At 41.1% G+C, this 26,058-nt stretch overlaps 1 protein-coding gene across 3 annotated transcripts in view; it reads left to right on the top strand.

The window, feature by feature from the left end:
- Window positions 1-26,058, top strand: part of TBC1D19 (TBC1 domain family member 19) — a 168,334-nt gene that overhangs the window by 60,933 nt on the left and 81,343 nt on the right. For all 3 annotated transcript variants that reach the window (XM_066574627.1, XM_066574624.1, XM_066574626.1), the window contains one exon: window positions 13,218-13,292. In XM_066574627.1, the coding sequence (XP_066430724.1) occupies window positions 13,218-13,292 (75 nt within the window). The remainder of the gene's footprint in view (window positions 1-13,217; window positions 13,293-26,058) is intronic.

Here is a 26,058-nt window from a genome sequence, read left to right as displayed (position 1 = left end):
AATTGGCCATAAGGGATGTTTGTCCGCCAGCATTTCTTATGACAACTATTAAAACTCAGATAGCTGTTACAATCGGTCTTCTTAAAATGTGTCCTTGTTTTAATTTCCCCATTATCAATAAAAATCACTAGATCTAAAAAAAACTATTTCTGTAGGGTGCACATTACTAGTAAATTCAAGTTGACAATCATTCTTGTTTATACCACCAATAAAACCCTCCAGATCTTTCGTATCGCCATCCCAAACCATAATGATGTCATCGATAAAACGTTTAAAAAATACTACCCGACTATCATTAAAATGACTCCTCTCAAACGCACCCATGAATAAATTTGCGTAACTGGGCGCGAAACGTGTCCCCATGGCCGTTCCATTCATCTGCTGATAAAAATGGCCATTAAAAGAAAAATAATTATTATTTAGAATAAAACCTATAGCCTCCAATAGAAATTTCTTTTGGGACTCTGGCATCAAGGGGTCGTCTTCAAGAAAAGATTGTATCGCTAAAAGACCTTGATGGTGCTGAATGTTCGAGTAGAGGGATGTAACATCCAGTGTACACCATGTGTACGACTCTTTCCATGATAGTTGTTCAAGCAAAAAAAGTACATGTCCAGAGTCTTTAATGTGGGAAGGAAGGGAAACTACAAATTTTTGTAGATGTAAATCAATATAGTGTGACAATGCACTAGTGATGGAATTTATCCCCGCTATAATTGGGCGGCCTGGGGGTCGTGCGATGTCTTTATGCATCTTCGGGAGAAAATTAAAAAACGGTATTTCTGGATTTTTAACGCATATAAAATCTCTCTCTTTTTTCCCCAGGCAGTTATTTCTTAAAGCTTCATCCACCAGGTTAAATAATTTGGTCGAGATCACATCTGTTGGGTCAGACCTTAATTTCTTATAGTATTTTTGATCACTCAATATCCTATCCGATTCCCATAGATAATACTCCAGATCCATAATGACCACCCCTCCCCCTTTGTCGGCCTTCTTGATCACAATGTCATTCCTTGAGGCTAGGTTTTTTAAAATATGGAGTTGTTCCCGGGTCATATTCTCTGGGACATCTAAATTCTTATTACACATTACAGAAAAATCTTGAATTACATTATGATAAAATGTTTCAATAAAATTACCACGACTCTCCACTGGATTGAATTTACTAATAGGTTTAAGATTGGTAAAGATAGGATCCTCTACGCGGAATAATTCACCTGTTTGTTGATTAGGATTATCGTTCTTCAATTTTTGCATGGCAAAATGTCGACATACAGTGAGTTTCTTGATATATTGATTGAGATCCACGAATAGGTCGAACAAATTTGCTTTCGCTGATGGGCTAAAAGAGAGGCCTTCCGCCAAAATTTCGGCTTCTTTTCTCCGTGGAATATATTTCAAAATATTAAAAATCCCCATCTTGCGCGCCTCATTATTCCCAATTACTCTAGTATTGGGATTGCTCTCAATTTTTTTGATGTTTCTTTGTATCCCAGACCTCCTTCCGCCCCTTTTACCTCGACGTCTTGAAAATTCCTTTTTTTTTGTTTGGTTTGTGTCGAGGGCGATAGGGGTTGGTAAAATTGAAAAATCTTTTTGGATTTTACCCCGGATATTGCTCTGGAGTTTACCACCCGAGGAGTTGTGGGCTCCAGAACCGGAAAAAGGGCCTCGGTGCTACAGATCCCTTTTAGAGGACTGTATTTACCTGTTTGTTGTGTAGGTAATCTGCTCGTGATCTGAGAATTTAAATCAATAAAGTTCGGGGGTGAGTCGGCTAATGGTGAACATAAAAGTCTTCTTTCCATTTCAGGTATTGAGACTTCAATACCAGATTCCATACCAGAAGTATTTTTTAAACGTTTTATCGATGACATCATTATGGTTTGGGATGGCGATACGAAAGATCTGGAGGGTTTTATTGGTGGTATAAACAAGAATGATTGTCAACTTGAATTTACTAGTAATGTGCACCCTACAGAAATAGTTTTTTTGGATCTGGTGATTTTTATTGATAATGGGGAAATTAAAACAAGGACACATTTTAAGAAGACCGATTGTAACAGCTATCTGAGTTTTAATAGTTGTCATAAGAAATGCTGGCGGACAAACATCCCTTATGGCCAATTGAAGCGTCTTAGGAGGAACTCCTCATCAGTTGAGATTTTTAAAGACCAGGCAGAAATAATTAAAACAAGGTTTGTTGAGAAAGGTTATCCCAGAAGCTTAATTAATGATGCATACAAGAAAGTTTTAATAGAACGAAGACCACCTTTGGAAAAAGTGAAGAAAAATATGGAGAATAATGAGTTTGATAAAAGACTCCTATTTTTGACAAAATATAATACGCAACATAAAACAATAGAAAGAATGAGGAAAAATTGGGATTTATTGAAACAGGACCCATTTCTATCTAAAGAATTATCTGAGGGACCAAAGATCATTTATCGTAAGAACAGAACCCTCCAGAACATTATAGCACCATCAGATCCATTGAAAAAGATTGCTAATAACAAAAGAAAAATTGAGGATGGATTGGGTGAACATAATGTAGGGGTGTTTAGATGCCAAAAAAATCGGTGTAAATGTTGTGCCTCTATTTCGAATGGAAGAAAAGAAATTCTTACAGGACGTGAGCGCAAACCAGTACAATTTAAACAACTTTAAAGCTGTGAGTCCGCATGGGTTATTTATCTACTGGAGTGCCCGTGCGGACTCCAATATATTGGTCGAACAACAAAAAATCTGAGGATAAGAATCAATCAACACCGATTTAATATAACATCGGGTTATACGAAACATAGCGTTTCACGACATTTTAAAGAAACGCATAATCAGGACCCCACTAAACTTATTGTTACGCCATTAGAAACTATTCCTTCTAGATCTTTCTCCCAATTACGCCAACGGGAAATGTTTTGGATATTTCCTAATGGTTTGAATGAAATTTTAGAAAAAATCACTTAAGTTTATTTTTTAGTTATTATCGTTCGTGTTAGATTGGTTACATGATAGATTTTATTAACTTTGAGGAGCTTCTGAGGCGGTTAATATGATATATTAATTTATTTGGTAATAATGAAATGTATTTATTAGAATGTCTATTCTAATATTTGGTATTTTAATTAATTTTATACTATACTATACTATATATATATTTATTATGTATGTATTTATATGGAAACTTTGAGCCTTATGAAGTAATTTATGTCCATAGATTTCGTTTGATTTCGTAAGCATGAGTGATTATGCTCCTTTAATGAGGAATGCAGCATTGCGATTGGTGATTTATTCTATCCACACTAGCACTTTGTTTAAAGCAGGAAAGACTGACAGGGGACGTGATGCATCTCTGCAAACCACGCCGCCCACAGTGCTAGTCTGGATGAGGTACGTAGCACTACACCTTTTGTGGAATGCACATACCCCCTGGGACCCGTTATGTGATGTGGGTAGGTTTACGGGACTTTGCTGCCCGTACAGAATATGACTGCCCCGTTCAGGAGAGGAGATATGGGAAAGGGGGCGTGACGAGCCTCTGCAAGACACGCCCCCTACAGCGTCAGTGTTGACGAGCCTCTGTAGTACACGCTTCCTACAGCGTTAGTATCGATGTAGCACGCTCCCTGGTTGCTATGCACGCTTCTCCCAGCACCTGTCAGATGACGTCGGCAGGTCGACGGGACTCCGCCCCCCCTCTACATGCGCTCGACCGGCGTCTAGCGTGGGGCAGGGAATGGCTGCAGCTGTAATCTATGTAGACTTCTGACTAAGGTATGTGATGTGTATATATATATATGTGTAAGACTCAATATTTTGTTTGGAAGCTTAATAAAGACGTCAGGAGACGTTGAAACGCGTTGCTTTTAACATTTATGTGTATCTTTGAGGGAACAATAAATTTAGCCTGCTATTTACTATGGTTTTAGAGGCTTATTCCCTATTGAGACCTAAGGTCTGATGGTGTAGCGCAGCCTAAAGAAGAGTTTTTTTTCTGTGTTTTCATTTTCATTTTCCCCTTTTTTCTTTTGAACTTTGGGGCACTTTTCTAGCTGCTGCTCTCCATTATAGCTTAGTTGAATTATTAGATTCTTTACCACAAGCTATTTTGGATTAAGCCATAGACCCTCTGGCAAAGAAACCTTGAAAGGTGAACGTGGACTTTCGGTGCTGGCAGAACACAAGAAACCTTTTTTGTTGCTCCGCCTGGCACCTGGTGAGTAGAATCTGTGTAGTGGTGTATTTATTTTTCATTTCTTTCCCCTGAGCAATGGCGCTCTCCCTAATTTTTATTTCTCATTGTAAAATTCATGGGAGGGCATGCTAGAAGTTGAACAGACTCCATTAATGTGGTATGCCGGTAAGTAGACAAAATGTTAAGTTTTCACTCATCTACTGGATGGGTGAAAACTGATAGATCATCGGGTGTCCGACTGCTGGAACCCCCACTGATCCAGAGAGTGAGGGGCAGTTTCTCTGTCCCCCTCACTTGTTTTTCCTACTTCAGTGACTGGAGGGCAGGTCATGCAAGTGCATTGCCACTGCATTTAGTGTCAATGGGACTGCCGGAGATAGCGGAGTGCTGTACTTGGCTATTTTTGTCAGTCCCATTGGCACTCAATGGAGCCGCAATACGTTTGTGCAATTTGCCCTCCATTTACGGACATCGGAAAAGAAATCAGAAAGTAAGGAGCACTGGGACTCCCACTGTTTCAGCACTCGGACCTCCACTGATCTATCCGTTTTCACGCATCCAGTGGATGGGTGAAAACTTAAAATTTGTGCACTAACAGGAATACCCCTTAACCCTTTCAAATCTAATTTGCGTCCTGGTTTTCCTAGGGAGCTTACTCTTTTTCTGCTGTTATAGAATGGCGCTATATGCTGGCTAAAGCCAGTACTGCATGAGCTGACACGTTGGATAGGCTCCGACAGCAGAGAGGCTGGCAATATACAGTAAGAGAACCCCGACGAATGTCTTCCAACATCGGAGCTGTACAGCCTGAAATCATAATGTCTTCAGAGATCAGACAGTGGATTGGAAAGGGTTAAAAGTTAGTGAGGTTGATTTGGTGCTGTTGGTTTCTTTCTGGTGACAGAAAGAGCTTACTGTTTTCCTGGTTCCAAGCTAGAACAGGGAAACAGAAACGCTAAGAGCTCATTCACAGAGGCATATGCATATTTCAGTATGTGAAATATGCAGCATTTTTGCTGCATGCATATATGTATTCACTATGGGTTTTTTTTTCAAAATAAAAGCGTAAGAAGCCCCAATTATTGTGTGATTTTTCTGCTGTTCACATCTATACTACTCAGTACTGCTGGAAACTGTTTTTCCTGATGAGGTTACCCTTCTGCTCATTAATTTCAATATACTTTCCAAATCCTTGATTTTTTTTTAGAAATAAACAGAAGAAGTTATTGTGATGAATATGGATTTATTTTAGCCCCATTTACACAGGACGATTATCGCTCAATATTCACTCAAACGATGGCTTTTGAGTGGTAATCGTTGCATGTAAATGCTACCATCGTTAGCTTTTCGGCCGAACGATGATTTTACGTTGAGTTCAAAATCCATCGTTCAGCCGGGCTGCTGATAGCAGGGACCACAGACTGTGATTCTCCACGAGAGCGCTGATAACATTGTTTTCAGCTGCAGTCCCGCGGCTGAACAAAGTGGCTGTGTGCAGATAACAGACCACCTGCTGTTATCTGCATACAGCGAAGGGAGCCTCATTTACATGCAAATGAAGGTAATAAGCTACTAATGGGCATTAGTGCCCATTAGCAGTTTATGCAAAATGATCACTCAAACTGTCATTCTCCCTATCTTTTGAATGAATTTTGAGCAATCATCTTTGCAAGTAAATGTGGCCTTTAGGCAAACAACCTTACACATTGTTTACAAATGAATTGAGCCTTGATTTCCTTCAAACTTTTTCTCCTAACAAAGTATCCACCCTTAGCAGTGATAACAGCAATGCAATTTCAGGGCATTGTGTTGGTCCAGTCATCTAAAGTATCAACTCTCAACGGTAAGGCTTGTAACTAGCACATTTTGAACATACCTGTCCAGATGATCCCGAAGAAGTCCAGTTGAATTGCAGTTAAGACTTTGGGGTACTCAAACCAGGTTCTTCAGCACCTGTTGTCATTCTTTTGATTGAATGTACTTTTTGCAAAGGGGCTATGCTTTAGATCATCCCCTAACTGTGCTGTGAAACCACGACCAATAAGATGTGTGCCGGGAGGGGTGGCATGGTACTCCAGGATGTCATGGTTCACTTGGGATCCATGGTTCCTTCAATATATTATATTATATATAATTTTTTTTTTTTAGTAAGTCACCAACCACACTACCTCTGAAACATCACTAAGCATAATAGCACCTCCTCCATACTTAACTGTGGGCTGTATGCAAATAGGAACCATGTGCTCAAGTCAAGTGATGATTAATCTTTCTCCTCTTGGACCTAAACACCTCAAACTTTATTAATCTATGAAAAGAAGTCTGACTGGTGGTCCAGCTCCTGTGCTTTTTAGCCCTAAAGTCTTATCTTTTTATTAATAGGGCCAAGCAATAGTTTTAAGGCTGCAACACCTCCGTTTAAGCTTGTGGCTACAAGATGGCATTTAACACATTTTTCTTTTTCAAAGTGGTTATATTAGATTGCTTTTCGAGTAAGGACCATTTATGAGACCACTTTACAGGTTTTCACAAGCTTACACAAAAGTTGTTAACATTTTTTTCCGAGACATAGAGCTTGACGACAATCCACTGCAGATATGCTCAATGTGCTCCTCGTTGTTTTGAAGCATCAAAGCTATCTTCTTCTCCCATTCACGATACACTGAGAGCAACACCTCAGCAGAAATTCTTGCACAGGCGTCCATAATCTGCTGTTCTATGTGCTCCACACTCTGGATTTCACTGCGTAAACTCTGGACTAGATCTCGCCTCACAGGTAGTAAGAAGTCCGATGGGGTGAGATCTGGTGAGCACAGTGACCACTACGCGGGGCCATGGCACCTAATCACTTTCCCGGAAACTGCTAATCCCAAAACTTGCAGACATCTTGTCCATAATGTGTTGGGGGAAGGGGGGGGGGGACCATTGTGCTGGAAGAACACTGGGAATGAGCCATCTTCATTCACAGTGACAGGAACACCTCATCATGTAACAGTTGCAGATACTTGGCAGTAATAAGGTTATCATTGATGAAGAATGGCCATACTATCTTCGTACTCCACACACCGTACCACACCATGACTTTCTGTGATCCAACCATCTTGGAAGGATCAGTCAAGTGGAGGGTTGTTTTGGACCAGTGGCGAATGTTTTGTTTGATCACCTCCCCATGCACGTAGAAGTTTGCTTCATCACTGAATAGTATTGTCTCTGTAAAATGTTGCAGTTGCTAACAACATCCATTCTGCAAATTCAGCACTGTGTTTGGGATCATCCTCATTGAGATGATGCAGCAAATGGATCTTGTACGCGTGCCATTTATGCATAGCCAGTATCTTCTGATGGTGGATTCCTCAACAAATTTCCTATCAGATACCTATGTCATATTCACCTCTTCCCATTTGAAAATGTCAGCTTGGTGCCAAGATGGTGGCTTTCAAAATGGCTGCCGTGTTGGACACTGCCCCTCACAGATTTGCCCCCTTCCCCTTAGCAGCACGGCACATTCAGGATGGAATTCCCAACCACTGTTATCCATTCTTTCAGGTGTCTCCATACTTTTGTACCACCCTGTACTATAAATATCTGATAATTTCGTTGTTCTGTTTAAGATTTTGTATCTGGCGCAAGATGAAGTTGCACCTCATACATTCATCGTGGGTAAAGCATTTTTAAAATGATGTAAGCTAAAAATAGAATAAAAATGGGTCATAGGTAATATTTGATTTGATAGGATGTCAGCTATACCAAGATTATGTGATGAATTCTGGTTTGACTAAAAAGACTGCTTTTAGAATGTAGCTAGTCCACAGAATGCAGCATAATGCAGCCCTAAGCTCTCACTCACGACCTAAAGGTTGTGGGTTCAATCCCTGCATGGTTCAGGTAGCCAGCTCAAGGTTGACTCAGCCTTCTATCCTTCCGAGGTCGGTAAAATGAATACCCAACTTGCTGGGGGGTAAAGATGACTGGGGAAGACAATGGCAAACCACCCCACAAAAACAGTCTGCCAAAAAAAGTCACCCTAGGATTTGGTCCCGATTCAGTGCTTGCAGCAGGGAACTTTACCCTTTAGATAGTTGACATTACTGTGTGCTTACCTTTTAAAGAGATGGACACAGATGATTGAAAAATCTTGCTTTCTCTATGATTTTTCCGAGTAACAGAGCCATATTGCAAGCTGTGAGGGAAATTAATATGGTGTCCACATGGGCCTGTACTTAGACCTCCATGCCTCCAATTTTACATAAAAGCACAAGGAGATGAGAAAAGAGTAACTCATTACGAGAACAAAAAAATTTCAGGGCTAGAGGGCTTATAAGAACGTTTGTACCCTATTCACTATAGCTATCAGTGATGGTGGTCTCAGCTCTAAGATTTCTGGAATGAAAGTTACCCTTCAAGTGACATTTGCAGTGATATTAATTTTGCATTTGAAAATAGTCTATCGGCATGCAGCCGCTTTAGTTTTTAGTTATTCAGTACTAGAAGATCAATGAACATCAAGTGAACAAAGGACAGAAGTAATTTGCACGTGTTGTAAAATCTGAGCTTTTATGATGAGCTGCTGTCTTGTAAATTCATTCTGAATTTACCTTTATTACCTCTAAAGTAACAGGCAGGAGCTCTGAACACGTTACACTATAGGATTTGCACAAAATGAGACAATGGAGTCATGGAAACGTGCAGCTATTTAAGGTACAGGAACTGGTTGCCTTCAATATGTGATGTTAATTAGAAGAACTACCTGAAGAGCAAAAAAACTAATTTTCAAGTTGTCACTGTTTTTAGATAATCTGAGTACATGAAAGATAATTACAATAAAAAGACGACTGATAAAAGTAGTACTATCCATGGCTAGCAATGGAGAAAAACCTAAGGTGAATGTCCACCATACGTTTTTTATTATAAATACTATAAGTCAAACGTGTTTATATCTTTATTGGGGTTGGAGCTTCAATTTCCTGCACATCCATAAAGGTAAAGGGAATGTCAGAGACTTTAATATTGATGATCTATCCTCCTCGATCAGTGAGGATCCGCCATTCGGGATCCTCCCCAATCACCTTGGCCCACTGTCAGAGCAGACAACAAACCGCACCATACACATTGCAGTTGCCTGGGATGATATTCAAAAGAATGGGAGCTGAGCCTGCAGTATCCTCCCAGCTCAGCGTAGTGTGTGTTATGAGTAACACATTGGCTCCATATTCTGCTGCAGTGGCCCAATGATCAGCTGGTCGAACGGGGTTCCAGGTGGCAGACCCTTGCAGGTCAACTATTGAGGACCTGTCCTGAGGACAAGTCATCAATAATTCAGTCCTGGAGAAATTATAAAATGCTAACTACCTGCAGCGATCAGTAGAGGGAACACAGTAGCTTAATACATATTGTTTTATAGATTCAACTGAAAGGCAGCATAAAATTGCAACAGAAACCCACATTTCTGATATATACCTTTTCACTTTGAAATGCCGTGGTCTTTCAAAGAAGTCATAGTTTTTGTTTTTTTTAGCATACAAGTTTATTGGGGTTTCAAAAGTTTTACAAGCTTACATTATTCCCGGTTTATGGCACATAAATACAGTATACAAGCAACAAATAAATAGAAAATCTTGCCATAATCTTGCCAACTACATGTGGGAACACAGTAGGCATGGCTTGAAAGACTCCTCTAACAACAACTATGCATAAAAACGTGTAAACAGAAAAAGGTCACATAACGAACAGACCGCGTACAAGTAGAGGTCTTCACTCAGGACCATTTTACTTGTGCCGATAAAGCATTCATTTAGACAATTATTCAGTCTAAATGCATGCCCCAACTGAATAATTAACATTATTTTACTTCTTGTTTGTCATTCAGTTTCTGCATGCTGAAAACTTAACAATGGATTGGCCCATGTAAACAGGCGGTCGTTCACTTATAAATATCTGCCTGTTTATTGTGAATGGAGGTGGGCTGGCCGATACGATCTCTGGCCTGCTCTGCCTCCATCCACGAATGATGATCGTTCCTGTGTAAAAGCACATGAATGATTATTACTGGGACGACCTGGTGGGCATTTGTGCCCAACAGGTTTTCCCATATTAATGGACCCTTAGGCAAGTAGTACATACAAGGGCATAAGTGTGCTCAACTCAACAGGCTTGTAAGAAGACAAAATAACCAGAAGGCAAACAACCAGGAAAAACAGAGGCCAATCTGCAGGGCGCCAGCGGGGAAATGACCTCTTCAAAGATCAAGCCATTGTAATATGCCCATCAGCCTCTAAATGGCATAAGAACAATACCAGTTTTCCCCTTCTGCAGCAAGATACAAAAAAAAGGCAAGAGAAAAAGGGAGGAAGTCAATAGGAAGAAAAGAGAAGAGAGGGAGAGTTTGTGTCAATGCAGGAGATTCAGAGCTGTGGACCAGAGCAACAGAGCTCCAACCACTATAAATATGCATTATCTGTGCGCATAAAAGCAGTATATTATGGCCAGAAACTAGTTATTTCAAACGAAGGAAAGAATAATTAGAAATCTGCAATCCCCATCTTATTTTGCATATATACAGAATCTGGCATACTTATTTGTGATCGGTATTATTTGTTATTTTTGTAATTCACAGCTAGTAAAGCCAGGAAGTCGCATAAATAAATGAGAAAATTCACCTTTTGAACTAAATTTCACAGTAGAGCATAAAAGAAATTGTAAATGTCAAACTATGTTAATACTTTGCCTTATTGTGTTTGCATCCATTCGAAGTTATTTTGTGTATTTTCTATGCGTTCATATATAGGGCTGCTTTCATAGCTAGTTTAGAATTCTGCTGGCGTCCTATGGACCCAGCGGAGGTTTAGCTCTATTCTACTCTCAAGGCATATGACATCTCAAAGAATAATTCTGAAGACCCCCATACACATTTGGGAAAAGTTGTCTGAACACTCCAACTGTCGTATGGGGGTGTCATGAATTTCTTCGACAGACTATCAGGAAGGAAGGACACTATGTCCTTTTTGTTTTTCTAGGGCAAAAGCCACTGCCAAAGGTGTTTTGACTGTGCCTTACTTTACTCTCCTCTTATCAAGGGGCTACATAAAATAGTGGTATCCCATATGGCTACTATGGGTCCCCAGAGAGAGGGAACCCACTCCAGGTTGCCCTTGTTGCCATTTTAGTGCAATGTTGGCAAACTAGGGAGGGGAAAATGTAGTCTTAAAAATGAAAAGTGGGCTCACAGTCTCAGGTGATTAGGAATGTGACGTTAAGCGGAATTTTAACCCTTTCCAATCCACTGTCTGACATCTGAAGACACTATGATTTAAGGCTGTACAGCTCCGATGTTGGAAGATGGCTGTCTGGGTTCTCTTACTGTATATTGCCAGTCTCTCTGCTGTCAGAGCCTATCCAATGTGTTACCTCATGCAGTACTGGCTTTAGCCAGCATAGAGCGCCGTTGTATAACGCCAGAAAAAGGGTAAGCCCCCTAGGAAAACCAGAATACAAATTGGATTGGAAAGGGTTAAACCCCTGAAGACTTAAAGGACCAGACGCTTTTTAGTGATTTTTACCTATGTGGTGGTTTTATGTCCCTATTTATTTATTTTTATTATTTTTACTGTGTTTTTGGGGCATACATAGGGCTATATTTTAATACTTTTTTCACTGAGTTCTTTTTCTGTATTTTTGTTTTATTACGGGTAATGTGTACAAAAAGTAAAAAAAAAGGTTTTCTTTAATAGTTCTTCATATCTTTAAAATTACTATATTTAAACTAAAATAAAGTACAGGAATGGATTTGTCATTTTTTGGGACCTTTTGGATATATAATTTGTACGGACTTGGACTGTATTTTTTCCTGTAATTTAAAAAAAACTTTAACATCTATTTCACCCGTGAGTCTTGTGTGGGATGCCCTATAGCAGCTGCATTTACAGGGAAAAAGCTTCCTCTGTACTGATAGTAGTCATTGCACACCCTGCAGCTCTACCATTCCAGGGGTCTCCAGCAATCACGTGATTAGAGGTTCCAATGAGGAAGTGGCAGTGCTACGTCCTCTGTCCACTAGATAGCACTCATTGAGCACTGTGTCGCCTGCAAAAGAGAAGGCAGAAGCGTTTATAAATCGCTTCTGTCTTCTCCTACAGGTCTTCAAGCAGTCGATCATCCGACCTGTATGTGTGAATCAGAATGTAGCAAATCTGTGTGTGTGACGTGTGGGGTCCGGATGTAGAAGAGAGCTGTGTGTGTAATGTGTGGGAATCAAGATGGATGCAGTATAGCTGTATGTGTGATGTGTGGGGATCATAATGGATGTACCATGCAGCACAGCTGTGTGGCGCATTGCGCCACCAGAAACACTGGCACTATAATTTCCTAATAATTACTATTGTGTGTGTGTGTGTGTGTGTATGTAAAATTTGTTATGACACTACTTATATGTATCCCTCACTGTGGAATATTGTAAAGGCTGATATAAAAGTATGTGACCCACCCAGGGATGTGAGTTTATACTTGTCTTCCCTGTCATTACCCCCAGTGTCAGTGCTGGAAGCTTCCGCTCAGTACATTGAGTGGCGCAGCTAAGGCGTCCTCCCATTATAAAATTGGATTAGGCACTACTACAGTGAGTGTTGGCTTTCAGAGCTGACATCGGGGAAAAAGGTGGGGGAGGTAAGTATAAAACTTTCATCCCCGGACTCAGAGGGTCACCTACTTTTATCCCACAAGATTAGCTCATAAGGCTAAAAGTAGGTGGCAGAGACTCTTTAAGTCCACTCTGAGCCCCGTTTCATTACACTGGTACCGTAGTAAATGATAATTGTGCAGTATTGAGTTTTATTCATAATGCCACCTAATGGTTAAAAGTGTGTGACTGGAAGGACACTTCAAATGGCTATATTAAGCAACATCATGCTCTACCTGGATGATTATGGGGTAAGATTGTAACATGCTGCGTCTACCCAAGCTTGCAATTATTTCCTGCTTACAGATATGTCTGTGTTTTTCAAAATCTCTTTTCTGTCTTGGTTCTTAGGACATCTTGTACTATGAGCAACTCAAATCGAATGTGATTCAGCATGACCTTTTATCCGACAGCTTGATTTACAAGGTTAGTGATTTGGGTTTATTGCTTTCTGTCACAAGTCAAGAAACATTTGTATTCCATCAAATTCATGTGACTTAATATATTTATACTCCTTTGAAGATGCTATCATAAAGCACATTCCGATAAACCAGGTGCTCTGCTGCATTGAGTTCTAAGAAACAGGACGGGACTGCATTGTGTCACAGCGGTATTACCATATGTAAATAATATTCCTTCCAAAAACACCAGCGTGTCCTAGTTGTTAGGGAAAACATTTTTATGTATTTACCTTTTTCTGTGATTTCTGATTAATATTAGTGTAGGGACTCACAAGAAAATGAGGACCCTTGATGTGAGCTTGTGAGCTTGTGTGTTTTGGCTACAATATTAACTAACCAATACCTCTTATTTAACAGTATTTTTGAAACAAGCCGTATGGATTTAAATTCTGGGGGAGCCCAGGGTGTCCGTGCCAGTGCGATTCACCTTGGAGTTGCAGAGCAACCTGCCGGGCTTAATCATGTGGCGTCATTAATAGGTTGTAAGCCTGCATGGTGCACTACATGTATCATTTTGCCTGGCACCCTTTGTATGCTTTTTCTGTGTGCAAGAATGGTACTAGGCAGCCACTCCCCTCAGTATAAGGAAGGTATGTGAGTGTCAGTATTTGCATCTGTGCAATGCTCCTCCATTTAGCAGTTTGGCTGTCTGAATGCTGAGGGATGCATGCCTTTATCGGCCCTATATTTTGCATTAGTATATTCGTAAGTATATGGCCGCTTTCTGTGAAGATTCAGTTTTCACACCTGCTTTAAGAATATTTTTGGATAAGTTAGAAAGTAGCTGTTTTTAGGTTGCTCTACCTTTTCACAGCGGGCCCTCAGAAATGAAGCCCAGTAGGCATTCCCCCTCAGTGATGGGTGCTGTTGATCCTCTCCAACCTTTTGCTGTACCCTTATGGCTCCATCACGCTGGCGATCGCTATTTTGCCGCAGGAAAATTGCAACTTTTTTCGCACAATTTTTGAGTGTCAACGCCGCTTTCTCTCACAAGAACATCACTGCCTTTTGCAATTTTATCGTGTAATTTTGCCAGCATTTTTTTGATAAAAAGGAGGCTCCATAGGGAAACATGGGAGATTAAAAAAAAATGCAGGAAGATAGGACATTCTGCAGGGTTTTTTTTTGTCACAACATCGCATGAGTACAAACATCGCAAAATCATTGGTTTCACAATTCTGCGCTTTCACTAACTCTCTCATTGCGCAAAAATCACTTGATTTTATCGCCAGTGTGAAGGCACCCTTTTCAATCCACTGTCTGACGTCTGAAGAAATTCTGATTGAAGGCTGTACAGCTCTGATGTCGGAAGACGTCCGGTATATTACTGTATATTACTGGCTGCTCTGTTGTCGTGGGGACTCTCCAGCATGTCCCATACCGCAGAACTGACTCTAGCCAGCAGATGGTGACATTGTGTAATGGCAGAAAGAGAAAACCCCCTAGTAAACCCTGAATCCAAAATTGGATTGCAAAGGGTTAAAACAGCTGTTGGCTGAATGAGCTTGTTTTAGAGTGCTGCTCTTCCTCCCGATCTACCCCACATCGCAGTGGATAGACACAAACAAACTGCTGCCAGGCTACTTTGGCAGCTTTTATCTCTCATGCAAAACAAATGTGGGAGATGGAGTGGAAAATGGGGGTCGGCTTGGTGCTGCTGAAATTGGCGGGTTCGCTGATTTTTATTTACCAGTAATTGAAAACTGCAATTTGGCACATACTATATACTTGCCATGCTTCCGTTGCCAGGTGAGATAATTTTCTTGTACACTGCGGCTACCCTGTGGTTATAATGTCTCACTCTCCATTATCTCTCTGCTGCTGCTGACTTGGTTCTTCTCGGTTAGACTATGTTCACACGGGACGGATACGCTGCAAAATTTTTGGAGGGCAATTGATGAACTGTCCTGTAATCCGCAACACATAGGCCTCATGTCCACGGGGAAAATCAGGCCCGCTACGGATTCTCCATGGAGAATCCGTAGCGGGTCCCTCCTGCCCCGCGGACATGAGCGCTGAAAATAAGAATAAACTTACCCGCAGCGGTCCGTGCATGTCTTCCTTCCGTCACGGCCGGATCTTCTTTCTTCGGCCCGGTGGATGTTTCCGGCCGTGAAGGAAGGAAGACCTGCATCGCCCGGAGCAGGTGAGTTTAATTCAGGCGCGGGTCTCCCGCGGATCCGGACGGCTTCCATAGGCTGCAATAGAAGCCTGCGGGAGCTGTCTCCGCGGGAGACCCGCGCCTCAATGGAGCATGTCTGGATTTTTTCCTGCACGCGGGACCCACGCCTGCAGGGAAAAATGACATCCGCAGGTATTTAACTACCTGCGGGCGTCTAATGCATCCCTATGGGGCGCGGATCCGCGTGCAGGAAAAACGCTGCGGATTTTAAATCCGAATTTGCCCGTGGACATGAGGCCATAAAGTTGCTGTTTGTTGCTAATTTCGTGGTGCTTCTCTTGGCTAATGGTGTATTTTTTCTGTGCAGATTTTGATTCCTGTTCATTTACGCGGATTTTCCTCTGTTACTATGTTCTTCTATATTACCTCTATGTTAAATTCTGCTGTGGAAATATGCTGAAAAAGCCACTGGTATGGTATTTTCTGCTCCGTGTAGACGAAAAATCACTAAAACTCATTCATTTAGGTGGGTTTTTAAAACGTTGCGGATTGTACGCGTATCCCATCCCGTGTGAACATGGCCTTACTACAGTCTGCTGTGTGACATCTTAGAGAGGATGCAGCTGCTAGAGAGCTTATACTGAACCTGACCACACAGGTGGCTGTTTGTAGTTTGGGTCCACTGATTAAAGGAGTTCCGTCTATTCTTTACTGCTTTTTACAGTTTGTTTTATATAGTTACAGGATAGGAAATCATACAATTCTCTAACATTCATGTATTTAAATTCTGCTCATATCCTTTTCTTATATTATACCAGTGCAGTAGCCCATATCTGTACAGTAGAATGGACAGGTCTGTCCAGAGTGATGGCCATCAGTGATATGACCTCCGGTGTTCAACTCACAATGATTAATTATTTAATAGGTGAATAGTAGATTACTGAGGAGCAGAACTCACACAGTGCCTGCAGCGTCATCATATGTCTGTGGAGAAGCAGCTCTTATATTTTCCACCAATTTCCTCTATGTGGTGGTTTTCTTTATCAGTTGACTTTAATAATAACAACATGACAACACCACCATGAGACAGTTTTTTAAATACATGTATTTTAGAATCGTAGAATGGTAGAGTTGGAAGGGACCTCCAGGGTCATCTGGTCCAACCCCCTGCTCAGTGCAGGATCACTAAATCATCCCAGACAGATATTTGTCCAGCCTTTGTTTGAACACTTCTATTGAAGGAGAACTCACCACCTCCCGTGGTAACCTATTCCACTCATTGATCACCCTCACTGTCAGAAAGTTTTTTCTAACATTTAATTTGTGTCTCCTCCCTTTCAGTTTCATCCCATATTATTTGTTATTTGATTAGCACCAACTTATTCAGCAGTGCTTTCAAGTAATTTATTTATTGCCTTCCACCAAGCTGGGTACCTATTTTACCAACCTCGGAAGGATGAGTAAACCTTGAACTGGCTACCGGAACCATGCAGGGATTGAACCCACAACCTTGATTTCTGCTCCCTTAGTGCTCTGCGCCACATGAGATGGACTCTGCGCCACATGATTTCCTATCCGATAACTAAATAAATAAAAAACGAATAAAAACAGTAGCGGACCATCCCTTGAACTCCAGAACTCTGTATAGCAATAGGAAACCCCCCTAGGAGTGAAGGAGGCAAAGTAGGTTTAAAGTTGTCTGAAGATTTCACTATCTACAGTGGGTGTTATGGTTCATGTATATGAATTTTTTTAAAAACTACTTTTACCCTTTGATGACAAACCCTTCTAGAGTATTCAGGACAAGTTTTGTATGCAATACAAGCTTCAGAAAAGAAACAATGTTCATAGCCCTGGAGCGTTACTTGTTGTTCTCTTTTTAAGATGTCACTTATGAATTTAAAGCATATGGTAATTGAACATGGTCCTCCATGGGCAATGAAGGTGCAAGAGATAAGTGTAGTTTCAGAACTACATTTATTTGAGCGTATAGGCCGCAGGCTGTCTAGTATATATTAACTGCATTCAAATTCAGTTTATCTACAATACCTATAAAAAATATTCACCCACCCACGGCTTCCGGACTTTTCCTGGTTTTATTGTGTATTAACGGAAAAAGACTCCCCTTAACCCCTTGAGTGGCGGGTTTCCTACCACCCTGTCGTGCCCACCAGGGCAGGTTTTTTAAAATGGTCTAATCATTGAATTTCAACTAATTTTGCAGTTGCGTCTCAAGAGCCATAACTTTTTCATTTTTCCATTGACATGGCCATATAAGGGCTTGTTTTTTGCGGGACAAGTTGTGATTTTTTTAAACAGGGGGGAGGAAAAAAAGAAATGGGGAAAAAAGAAAAAAAGGGGCCATGTCATTAAGGGGTTAAATAATGTATTAACTTCCTTCTCTGGGTCATTACGACACATGGATACCACATGTGTGATTGTATTTTTGATTTTTTACAAAGTAAAGGGAGACCAGTGTTTTTATTATTTTTTTTATAATTTTTTACCTTTTTTTTTTTTTTTTAATTGATTTATTTTGTCCCTTTAGGGGACTTCCACAGGGACCCATCAGGACCCCCTGATTACATTCCGGGGGTCCGATGGTGACAGCCCTTTACATGCTGCAGTGACAGCCCTTTACATGCTGCAGTCACATAGACTGCCGCATGTAAAGGGTTAACACAGCAGAGATCGGAGGTTTTCTCTGATCTCTGCTGTAAGAGCTAGTACCTAGCAGTCCTCTCACAGCCAAGCACCAAGCTCTCCCTGCCACAGAGACCATCGGCTGGCTTCTGACAAGCCGATGGTCTCTATGGCAACCTGTAAACAAAGCAGGAGACTGCCGGCAGATTGGCAATATCTTCTGCTGGTTTTTCAAAGCCCTTGCTTTGTTCTCTGCGGGTCTGTCTGTGCAGGCAGAGCACACTGTCACAGCTTGTGGCATTGTGCTCTGCAGCTCCCATAGTGATACATAGCCCGGAAATCTTCCGGGCTATGTCGCTATGAGCAGTGGAGCTCGTCCCGGAAAATTTCCGGGCGTGCCACTCAAGGGGTTAATGTAAAATTGATAACAAATCTCCACAAAGTTTAAAGATACAGGTATATTCATATTATGATCACTTAGGACACCTTGCTTGGATTTGGATGATCTCTATGGAAGTGATCATGTGACTTTTAAAACTATTAGCAATAGAACCTTAGTAATGCAAACGGACTGGCACTGACTAAAGTGAGGAGTGAAGTCTAAGAGATCCTCCTCTTCTTGAGTAGGGACCCATCTAGGCTTAACCAACTGGATCCACAGGTTGTAGGCCTCAGTATAGTCAGTGATTGACAACGAGACCCTTCAGCAGTGAAGGCAGAGGAGAGATATCAGACAGCAGTCACGGGTTAGAACCTGCTGGTTAGTAAGACATGATAAATCTAGAGGATAAAGCGCAGCCAGTGTAAAAATTCTAAAGGCTGATTTACACGCAACGATTCACTCAAAATTTGTCTAAACAACAGATTTTGAGCGATAACTGTTGCGTGTAAACGCGTGCCCATGGTGCACTTACTTGTGCATTCTTCGTTCATTGCTGACTTCAAGTCAGCATAAAATCCTTGTCCCTGATAACAGTGACAGCATGCGGTAGAACAAAGCAGATGTATTTAGAGAACAGACCACTCGCTGTTCTCTAAATACACGCAAATTAAGCCAGTTAGCTACTAATGGGCTGATTAGCCCATTAGTAGCTAATGCAAAATAATCGCTCAAAACTGTCAGTTTCTGGCGAATTTTGAGCAATCCTCTTTGCATGTAAATGGGGCTTTAAGCAGTATTTCCCAACTCCAGTCGTCATGCCCTCCCCCAACATCTTATTTTTTTAGGATTTCCTCAGTTTTGCACAGGTGATGTAATTATCGTCGGTGCCTCAGACATTGCCACAGGTGTTCTTACTATAGGATATCCTGAAAACATGACCTGTTGGGGTGCCTTGAGGCCTGGAGTTGATAAACACTCGTCTAAAGCAAAGGTCAAACCAGAGAAGGGATCATGGATAATGCCAAAAGCAAGTGGCAAAGCAAACAAAGCATCAAGACAAGGAGGCCTTTGCCTGCTACAAATAGGCTGCTCAGAGGGATTTGTGCAGGAACTGGGCCGCCAGGCTTGTGATGTCAACATCAGGAGGATGGTGTATGTAACATTACCAGCCAGTAACAAAGTATACAAACAAACAATCTCGACAACACCAATGAGCATATTGTTGACTCTATAAGAATAAAATATGGTGGCATGCTCTCTTGCGAACTGCAAATTCACTAGACTTTTATATTGTTTCTCGCTTACCTATATGATTTTTTCTCCACTTCTCTTCCTGCACAATGTCTTTATAACTAGAGTTGAGCGAACATGCTCGTCCGAGCTTGGTGCACGTTCGAGTAGTAGCATACTCGATGGTGCTCGTTACTCGAGCGAGTACCACGCCATGTCCAACCCCCTCCCCGCATTACCACTTCCTGCTGTGACGTGCCAGCGTGCACACGTCCACAGCAGTATGTGGCTGGCTGGCTGAGAGAGAGAGATCTCCCATTGACTTCAATGGGGTTCGTTACTCGAATATTACGAAAAGCTCAATTTTAATAACGAGCACCCGAGCATTTTGTTGCTCACTCATCTCTATTTATAACCTTTTACCTCCTATTCTTTGATATTGTTCAGCAATTGTCAGGTTTTTTTTCACTCTGTGACTGTTTTAGGAGATCTAAACATTGTTCATATTGTTATCTAGAAGGCATTGTGGGGAAGATTTACAAATCCTGTGTAATAATAATTAGATGGCGTAAACTTAGATTAGACAGTCTAGAACCGCTCCATATGTATCACAGGACCTCGTGCTGGTACATCTTAAAACAGTTGTCACCAGCTATTACCGTGTTTCCCTGAAAATAAGACAGTGTCTTATATTAATTTTTGTTCCAAAAGGTTTAACTTTTTTACATGTATAGCTGCCTGGACACTATTTAAATTGACTTTTTTAATTAACTGTTAGCAGGGCTTAATTTTGGAGTAGGGCTTATATTTCAAGCATCCTCAAAAAGCCTGAAAAATCATTTTGCATCCTCAAAAATTCTGGAAAATCATGCTATGTCTTACTTACAGGGCATGTCTTATTTTCAGGGAAACAGGGTAGTTGGTTTAGTTTGCGCCAAAAGTTTGGTGCATGGTGTTACAATGTAGGCCATGCCCACTATTGCAATGCAATGCTCCTTTCCTGATTAATCTACCCCCTCTTGTTGTTCAATATATAGAAAATTTCTAAAATGTATAATATACTATATTGACAAAAGTATTGGGACACACATGGAAGGTGATGAAATTCTATTTTATTCACATTTTTCAATACAGTATTTGGCCATCTTTGGCCTAAATGACTGTAGTAACCCTCTAGGCACAGTTGTTTAACCTAATTCCAATAGATATATGGAAGGATTTGCCTCCATTCTTCAAGGAGAGCTTCAGAAAGTAATGTTTTCCATTTACAAATAACATTGCCAACAGTGGACTTTGGAAGGTCCCAAAGTGCTGCAAAGTCCCAAACTGATTGGTTGTTCATGTGACATCTCACTACCATAACCTATGGGAAGTCTGTCAGGTCTACACCTCATGACACTCTGATGGTTACTGTTCTGGGATCTGCCTGAGTAATACTCTCCTTTATACCGAATACTCACACATCCGATTTGCGTATCCCCTTCACCTGACCGCACAGGATTGATGTGGATCCCAATATCTTTGTCAATGTAATGTAAATGCCGTAAAGGTATGTACAACGTTTTCAGATCCTTTGTAAAAATAACATATCACAGTAGTCAGCAGTACAGAATAATTTAGTGTTTTACTACTGTAGATGCAGTCGTCCTTCTTGTATATGACATGCCATAATAAAGCATTTATAATATATGTTATTCTCTTGGACAACCCTTTAACTACTTTCAACAATATTCATCATCTCACATTCTCTTCTTTATTATTTTACCTTTGTGTCCATAAAATCAGTTTTACAGATTTGATAGGCCTGTTTTATGTTTCAAAAGGTTTTATTGGGTTAAAATATTCAAGTTGGCAACACTCTGCCGCATAATCCCCACGCAGGGGGATTAATCATACTTTTACTGGAGTGCAGAAATCCCATTTTTAGAATAACAAAAGTAGATAAGAAAAACAATAAACAGGGTGAACTTTTTAAATGTACACAGGGAGTAATCGAAGTCTCTCCAGACATCCCACAAGCAAGTAAAAAATCCCTATATCTCCATTTATTTCAGTGGTTTAGGTCTCCCGAAACGTAGGGGCATATAGTTGTTCCTTATTCTCCGGTTATAATGTCAGTTCCCCATCTTCTTATAGACTTACGGCATAGTGTAGATTAGGAACATTAGTAAAGAATATCCAGGGGTTCCAGACCTTTTCAAATTGCAAAATTTTGTCTTGGCGTATAGCTATGAGTTTTTCATTCAAAACAGTTTTATTTATGCAGGATGTGAGGGGTTCAAATGGGAGTGTTGGTTTTCTCCATTGCTTTGCTATTAAGATACGTGGTGCCATAGTAATATATTGCAATAATTTAAAGGGGGCGTTGCGCATTCCTGCAGGTTTATTACCCAACAGTAGGACATAGGGGTTGGGTCCAGTGCTTATCCCAGTTACAGTGGCAATTAGGTGGGAGACCCTTCTCCAAAAAGTTTGTGCTATTGGACATGGCCACCATATGTGGTGATGTGAACCTATCTCATTACATCCTCGGAAACATAAATTGGAGATCTCTGGATAGATAGCGTTTAGCCTCTCTGGTACCAGGTAGGCTCTATGTAACACTTTTAGGGATGTCTCTGTCAAAGAGACTTGCCAGCTATTTTTACTCAAAGTCTCACAGCAGTGGTGCCAACGGTCCAATGATAGGGAGAAGTGTAAGTCTGCTTCCCACTGCAACATAAAGGGGAGCTTGGACAACGGTACGGAAACCAATAGTAGCTATGTTAACTGTTGAAATGTCTTTAAAACTGATTGTACCACTGAGAATTGAAAATTAATAAAACACTTTTTTGCAAAAAAAAAAAGGGGAGCTTGGAGTCCGGGAATGTTCTATTCAGAATGTTATAGAAATGGGATAGAGTGCCTGTGGGTGGGGGTAAATTTACATATGGCCTCCATACCATTCAACTCCACCCTGATCGATTGAGGCATGATTGAGGACCAATAATGGTATACCTGCATTATTCTCCACCATTCCTCTGGTGCAGGCCTATATTGACTAATAAAGGAGGATGTTGAAATCAGTTTGCCATGTATAAGAAAGTCGTAAAGAGAAGTCAGACCGTTTGTTTGCCACCATATGAATTGTGTCGCGTCCATCCCGGGGAAAAAATCTGGGTTGTAGAATAGGGGGGTGAGTGGGGATGGGGTGGATTGAGGGTTCAATTTGAATCTAGCTTGTCTCGATAACAAGATGGAGAAAAATGAATGTGGCGCATAATTTCTAAAGTTAGACGGAAGGGGGTTTTTGTCCAAAGTAGGGAGGGCCAATTATATGGAGAGAACTGGTTCTCTTCAATGGAGGTGCATAATGGGGATTGGGATCCAGCGTAAATAGGCGGGATTTGCGCCAGGCGGGCAGCTTTGTAGTATTTTAGAATGCATGGGACCGAGAGGCCTCCGTATTTTTTATGCAAACACATTATCAGTTTGGAAATTCTGGGGCGTTTATGTGCCCAGGTGAAGGCAAAGATTTTTTTTTTGAAAGGCTTGGAGATCTAAGGTGGGAACGGGAATAGGGAGTGTTCTAAACAAATAAAGTAGTTTTGAGAGTAAAGTCACTTTTATACTGTGAATGCGTCCAATCCACGAAAGGTATGGGCAGTCCCATCTGACTAGATCTAGACTTAATTGACGGAAGAGCGGTTTATAGTTCCATTTGTAAAGGGAGTCTAGTGTGTTTGTGAGCTTGACTCCTAGATAAAGTAAATAGTGGCGTTGAGTTTTTTTTTTTTAAACTTTGTCTTTATTGAACAAGTCATGACAAACACTTGGCATTACAGTAAATTTGTTGGATATCTTCTTTTTGCATGGATGTGCTGTCATAGCCTGCCTTTTTTATATTATTTATATTAAACATAACAAACAAAACATTAAAACAAACATTTTACATACAGTAATTCAAACTTTTGACCCATTATGACTACAGATGTTTTTTTTTTTTTTGTCTACTGACCCGTATCTTGAAGATCTTCAAAATCGTGGAGTCCCCACATGGCCACGGCACGACCTGGATGTATCACCCTAGATGGGTATGTCCCCTGTTATCATTTGTTCCTGGAACCAGCAAGTGTAATAGAAGCAGTCTCTTAGTTTGTCTTTTACCCTTTGTGGTAGTAATTGAATAAAACTCCCCCAGGTTTCAAAAAAGGCTTGTGCCATCTTTTCCTTGAAAAGTGATGTCTCCGCCCAGTCCATCTGGAACAGGAACGCTAGTTTGTCCAGGAACAGCCTGAACGGGGGCCCTGTTGGTTGGATCCATGTTTGTAGGATGGCTTTTAGACCTGCCGCTGCTATGAAATGTAATAATTTCCTAACGCCTCTTGAGCACCGATATGTTTCAGGGTCTAGGTACCCAAATATTGCCCATGTTGGCTCTTGTGGGCAGAAGTTCGTCAGGTGTGCCCTTGTATATTCGCTTATTCGTGTCCAGAAAGCCTGTATTACGGGGCATGTCCACAAGCTGTGATATAGGTTTGCATGAGGTGCCTGACATTTGAAGCATTTTGAAGTGGCATAAATTCCTATATGGAATCCTCTACTTGGGGTTATGTATGACCTGTGGGCAATCTGTAGCCTCATCTCCAGAAACCTTGCCGATGGTAGGTATCTGTGTGCTGAGGTCAGTGATTGCATTATCAGTGTTGGGGTGAAGTCTGGGTTATCCAGGGCCCATTTTCCAATCCCCAGGTCTATGTCATCTTGCTCTCTCATGTTTCTTATCGCCCTGTACAGCTTGGAGATCATGCCCCGTGGCCCTGCCTTTTTAGTTATCCATGTGTGTCCTGTCTGTGTCCAGTCAAATTCTTGGAGTTTTGGTATAAGTTCCGTGATATAATGCCTGACTTGTAGGTATGAGAACAGCGGAATTTGGAGTTCAGGGTATTTTTGTTTCATTTCATCGTATGTCATTATACGTCGTTCCCTTATGTGTAGTAGTTTTTCTATTGAATCTATTCCCTGAGCCTCCCACTCGACGAAGATGTTGTGAGGGTTACCGTTCTGAAAGTTGGGGTTGTTTATTAGTGAGAGGTGTATTGATACTTGTGATGAGGCTTGACTGTCTTTACGTAGCTTGTTCCATGACTTCCAGGCCGTTAACAGCAGGGGGTTCTTTTTGATTGTTCCTGAGAGTTCTGTATATGGGCTATGGAGTATATTCTGGAGTCTTATTGGGCCGGCCATTTCCTGCTCAAGAGATTTGTTTGTGAAATATGACTTGGAGTGAATCCAGTCATGTATGATTCGCGCCTGTGCTGCTAAGTTATAGTCTCGGATGTTGGGTAGGTTGATTCCTCCATTTTCTCTGTGTTTGTTCAATGTTTTGAATGCAATACGTGGTCTTTTTCCTCCCCAAATGAATTTTCTATATAGATAGTTTATTTTCTTTACGTCTTTTAACTTTAGCAGTATGGGTAGTGAGTGTAATATATATAATAGACGTGGGAATTCTATCATTTTTATGAGGCTCGCCCTCCCCAGAAAAGAGATCGTGAAGTTTTTCCACGTGTTCAGGGTTGTCTCTAGCTTTTTAATGTGGGGCTCTATGCTCGTGCTATATAGTTTGGAGGGGTTTCTTGTGATTTGTATTCCCAGATATTTTATGGCGTGTTTTTCCCATTTAAATGGATATTTCGTCGCCCATGGGGGTTTGGCCGGTCCTCTGAGGAGTAGGGCTTCTGTTTTGTCTAGGTTTATAGTATATCCCGAGAGTTTGCCAATTTTCTCGATATTTTGTATTAAAGGTGTTAATGTTTCCCTGGGGTTGTTTACCACCAAGAGCAGATCGTCTGCAAATGCTTCTGTCTTTATTTTTATGTTTCCGCAGTTTGCTCCTGTGAAGAGTGATGTCTGTGCTAAGTATCTGAGTAATGGGTCTATTGATAGATTAAATAATAGCGGAGAGAGTGGGCAGCCCTGTCTAGCCCCTCTAAATAGATCTATTTTGGGGGTGTTGAGTCCATTTATTGTGAGGGTCGTGGTAGCATTTGTGTGTGTTGTGTCTATGTAGGTCATAAATGTCTGTCCGAAGCCCCGTCTTTCTAGCAATGTATTTAAGAATGGCCAAGCCATTTTATCAAAAGCTTTTTCTGCGTCCAGACTCAGCAGCATCGTAGTTTGGCTTTCAGGGTTTTGTGCTGCGACCGTCGCCGCTATGGCGGCTCTGATGTTTTTTATGGCACTTCGCCCTTGTGTAAAGCCTTTCTGTGCCGGGTCTAGTATGGATGAGAGAATTTGCTGAAGTCTGTCTGCTAGTATCTTGGATAGGAATTTGTAGTCGCAGTTTAGTAGCGCTATTGGCCTGTAGGACTT

The sequence above is a fragment of the Eleutherodactylus coqui genome, chromosome 7 (assembly GCF_035609145.1).
Source record: "Eleutherodactylus coqui strain aEleCoq1 chromosome 7, aEleCoq1.hap1, whole genome shotgun sequence".
Taxonomy (NCBI): domain Eukaryota; kingdom Metazoa; phylum Chordata; class Amphibia; order Anura; family Eleutherodactylidae; genus Eleutherodactylus; species Eleutherodactylus coqui.
Note: the sequence above shows the minus strand (reverse complement) of the source record. Positions and strands in the feature narration are given on the sequence as shown.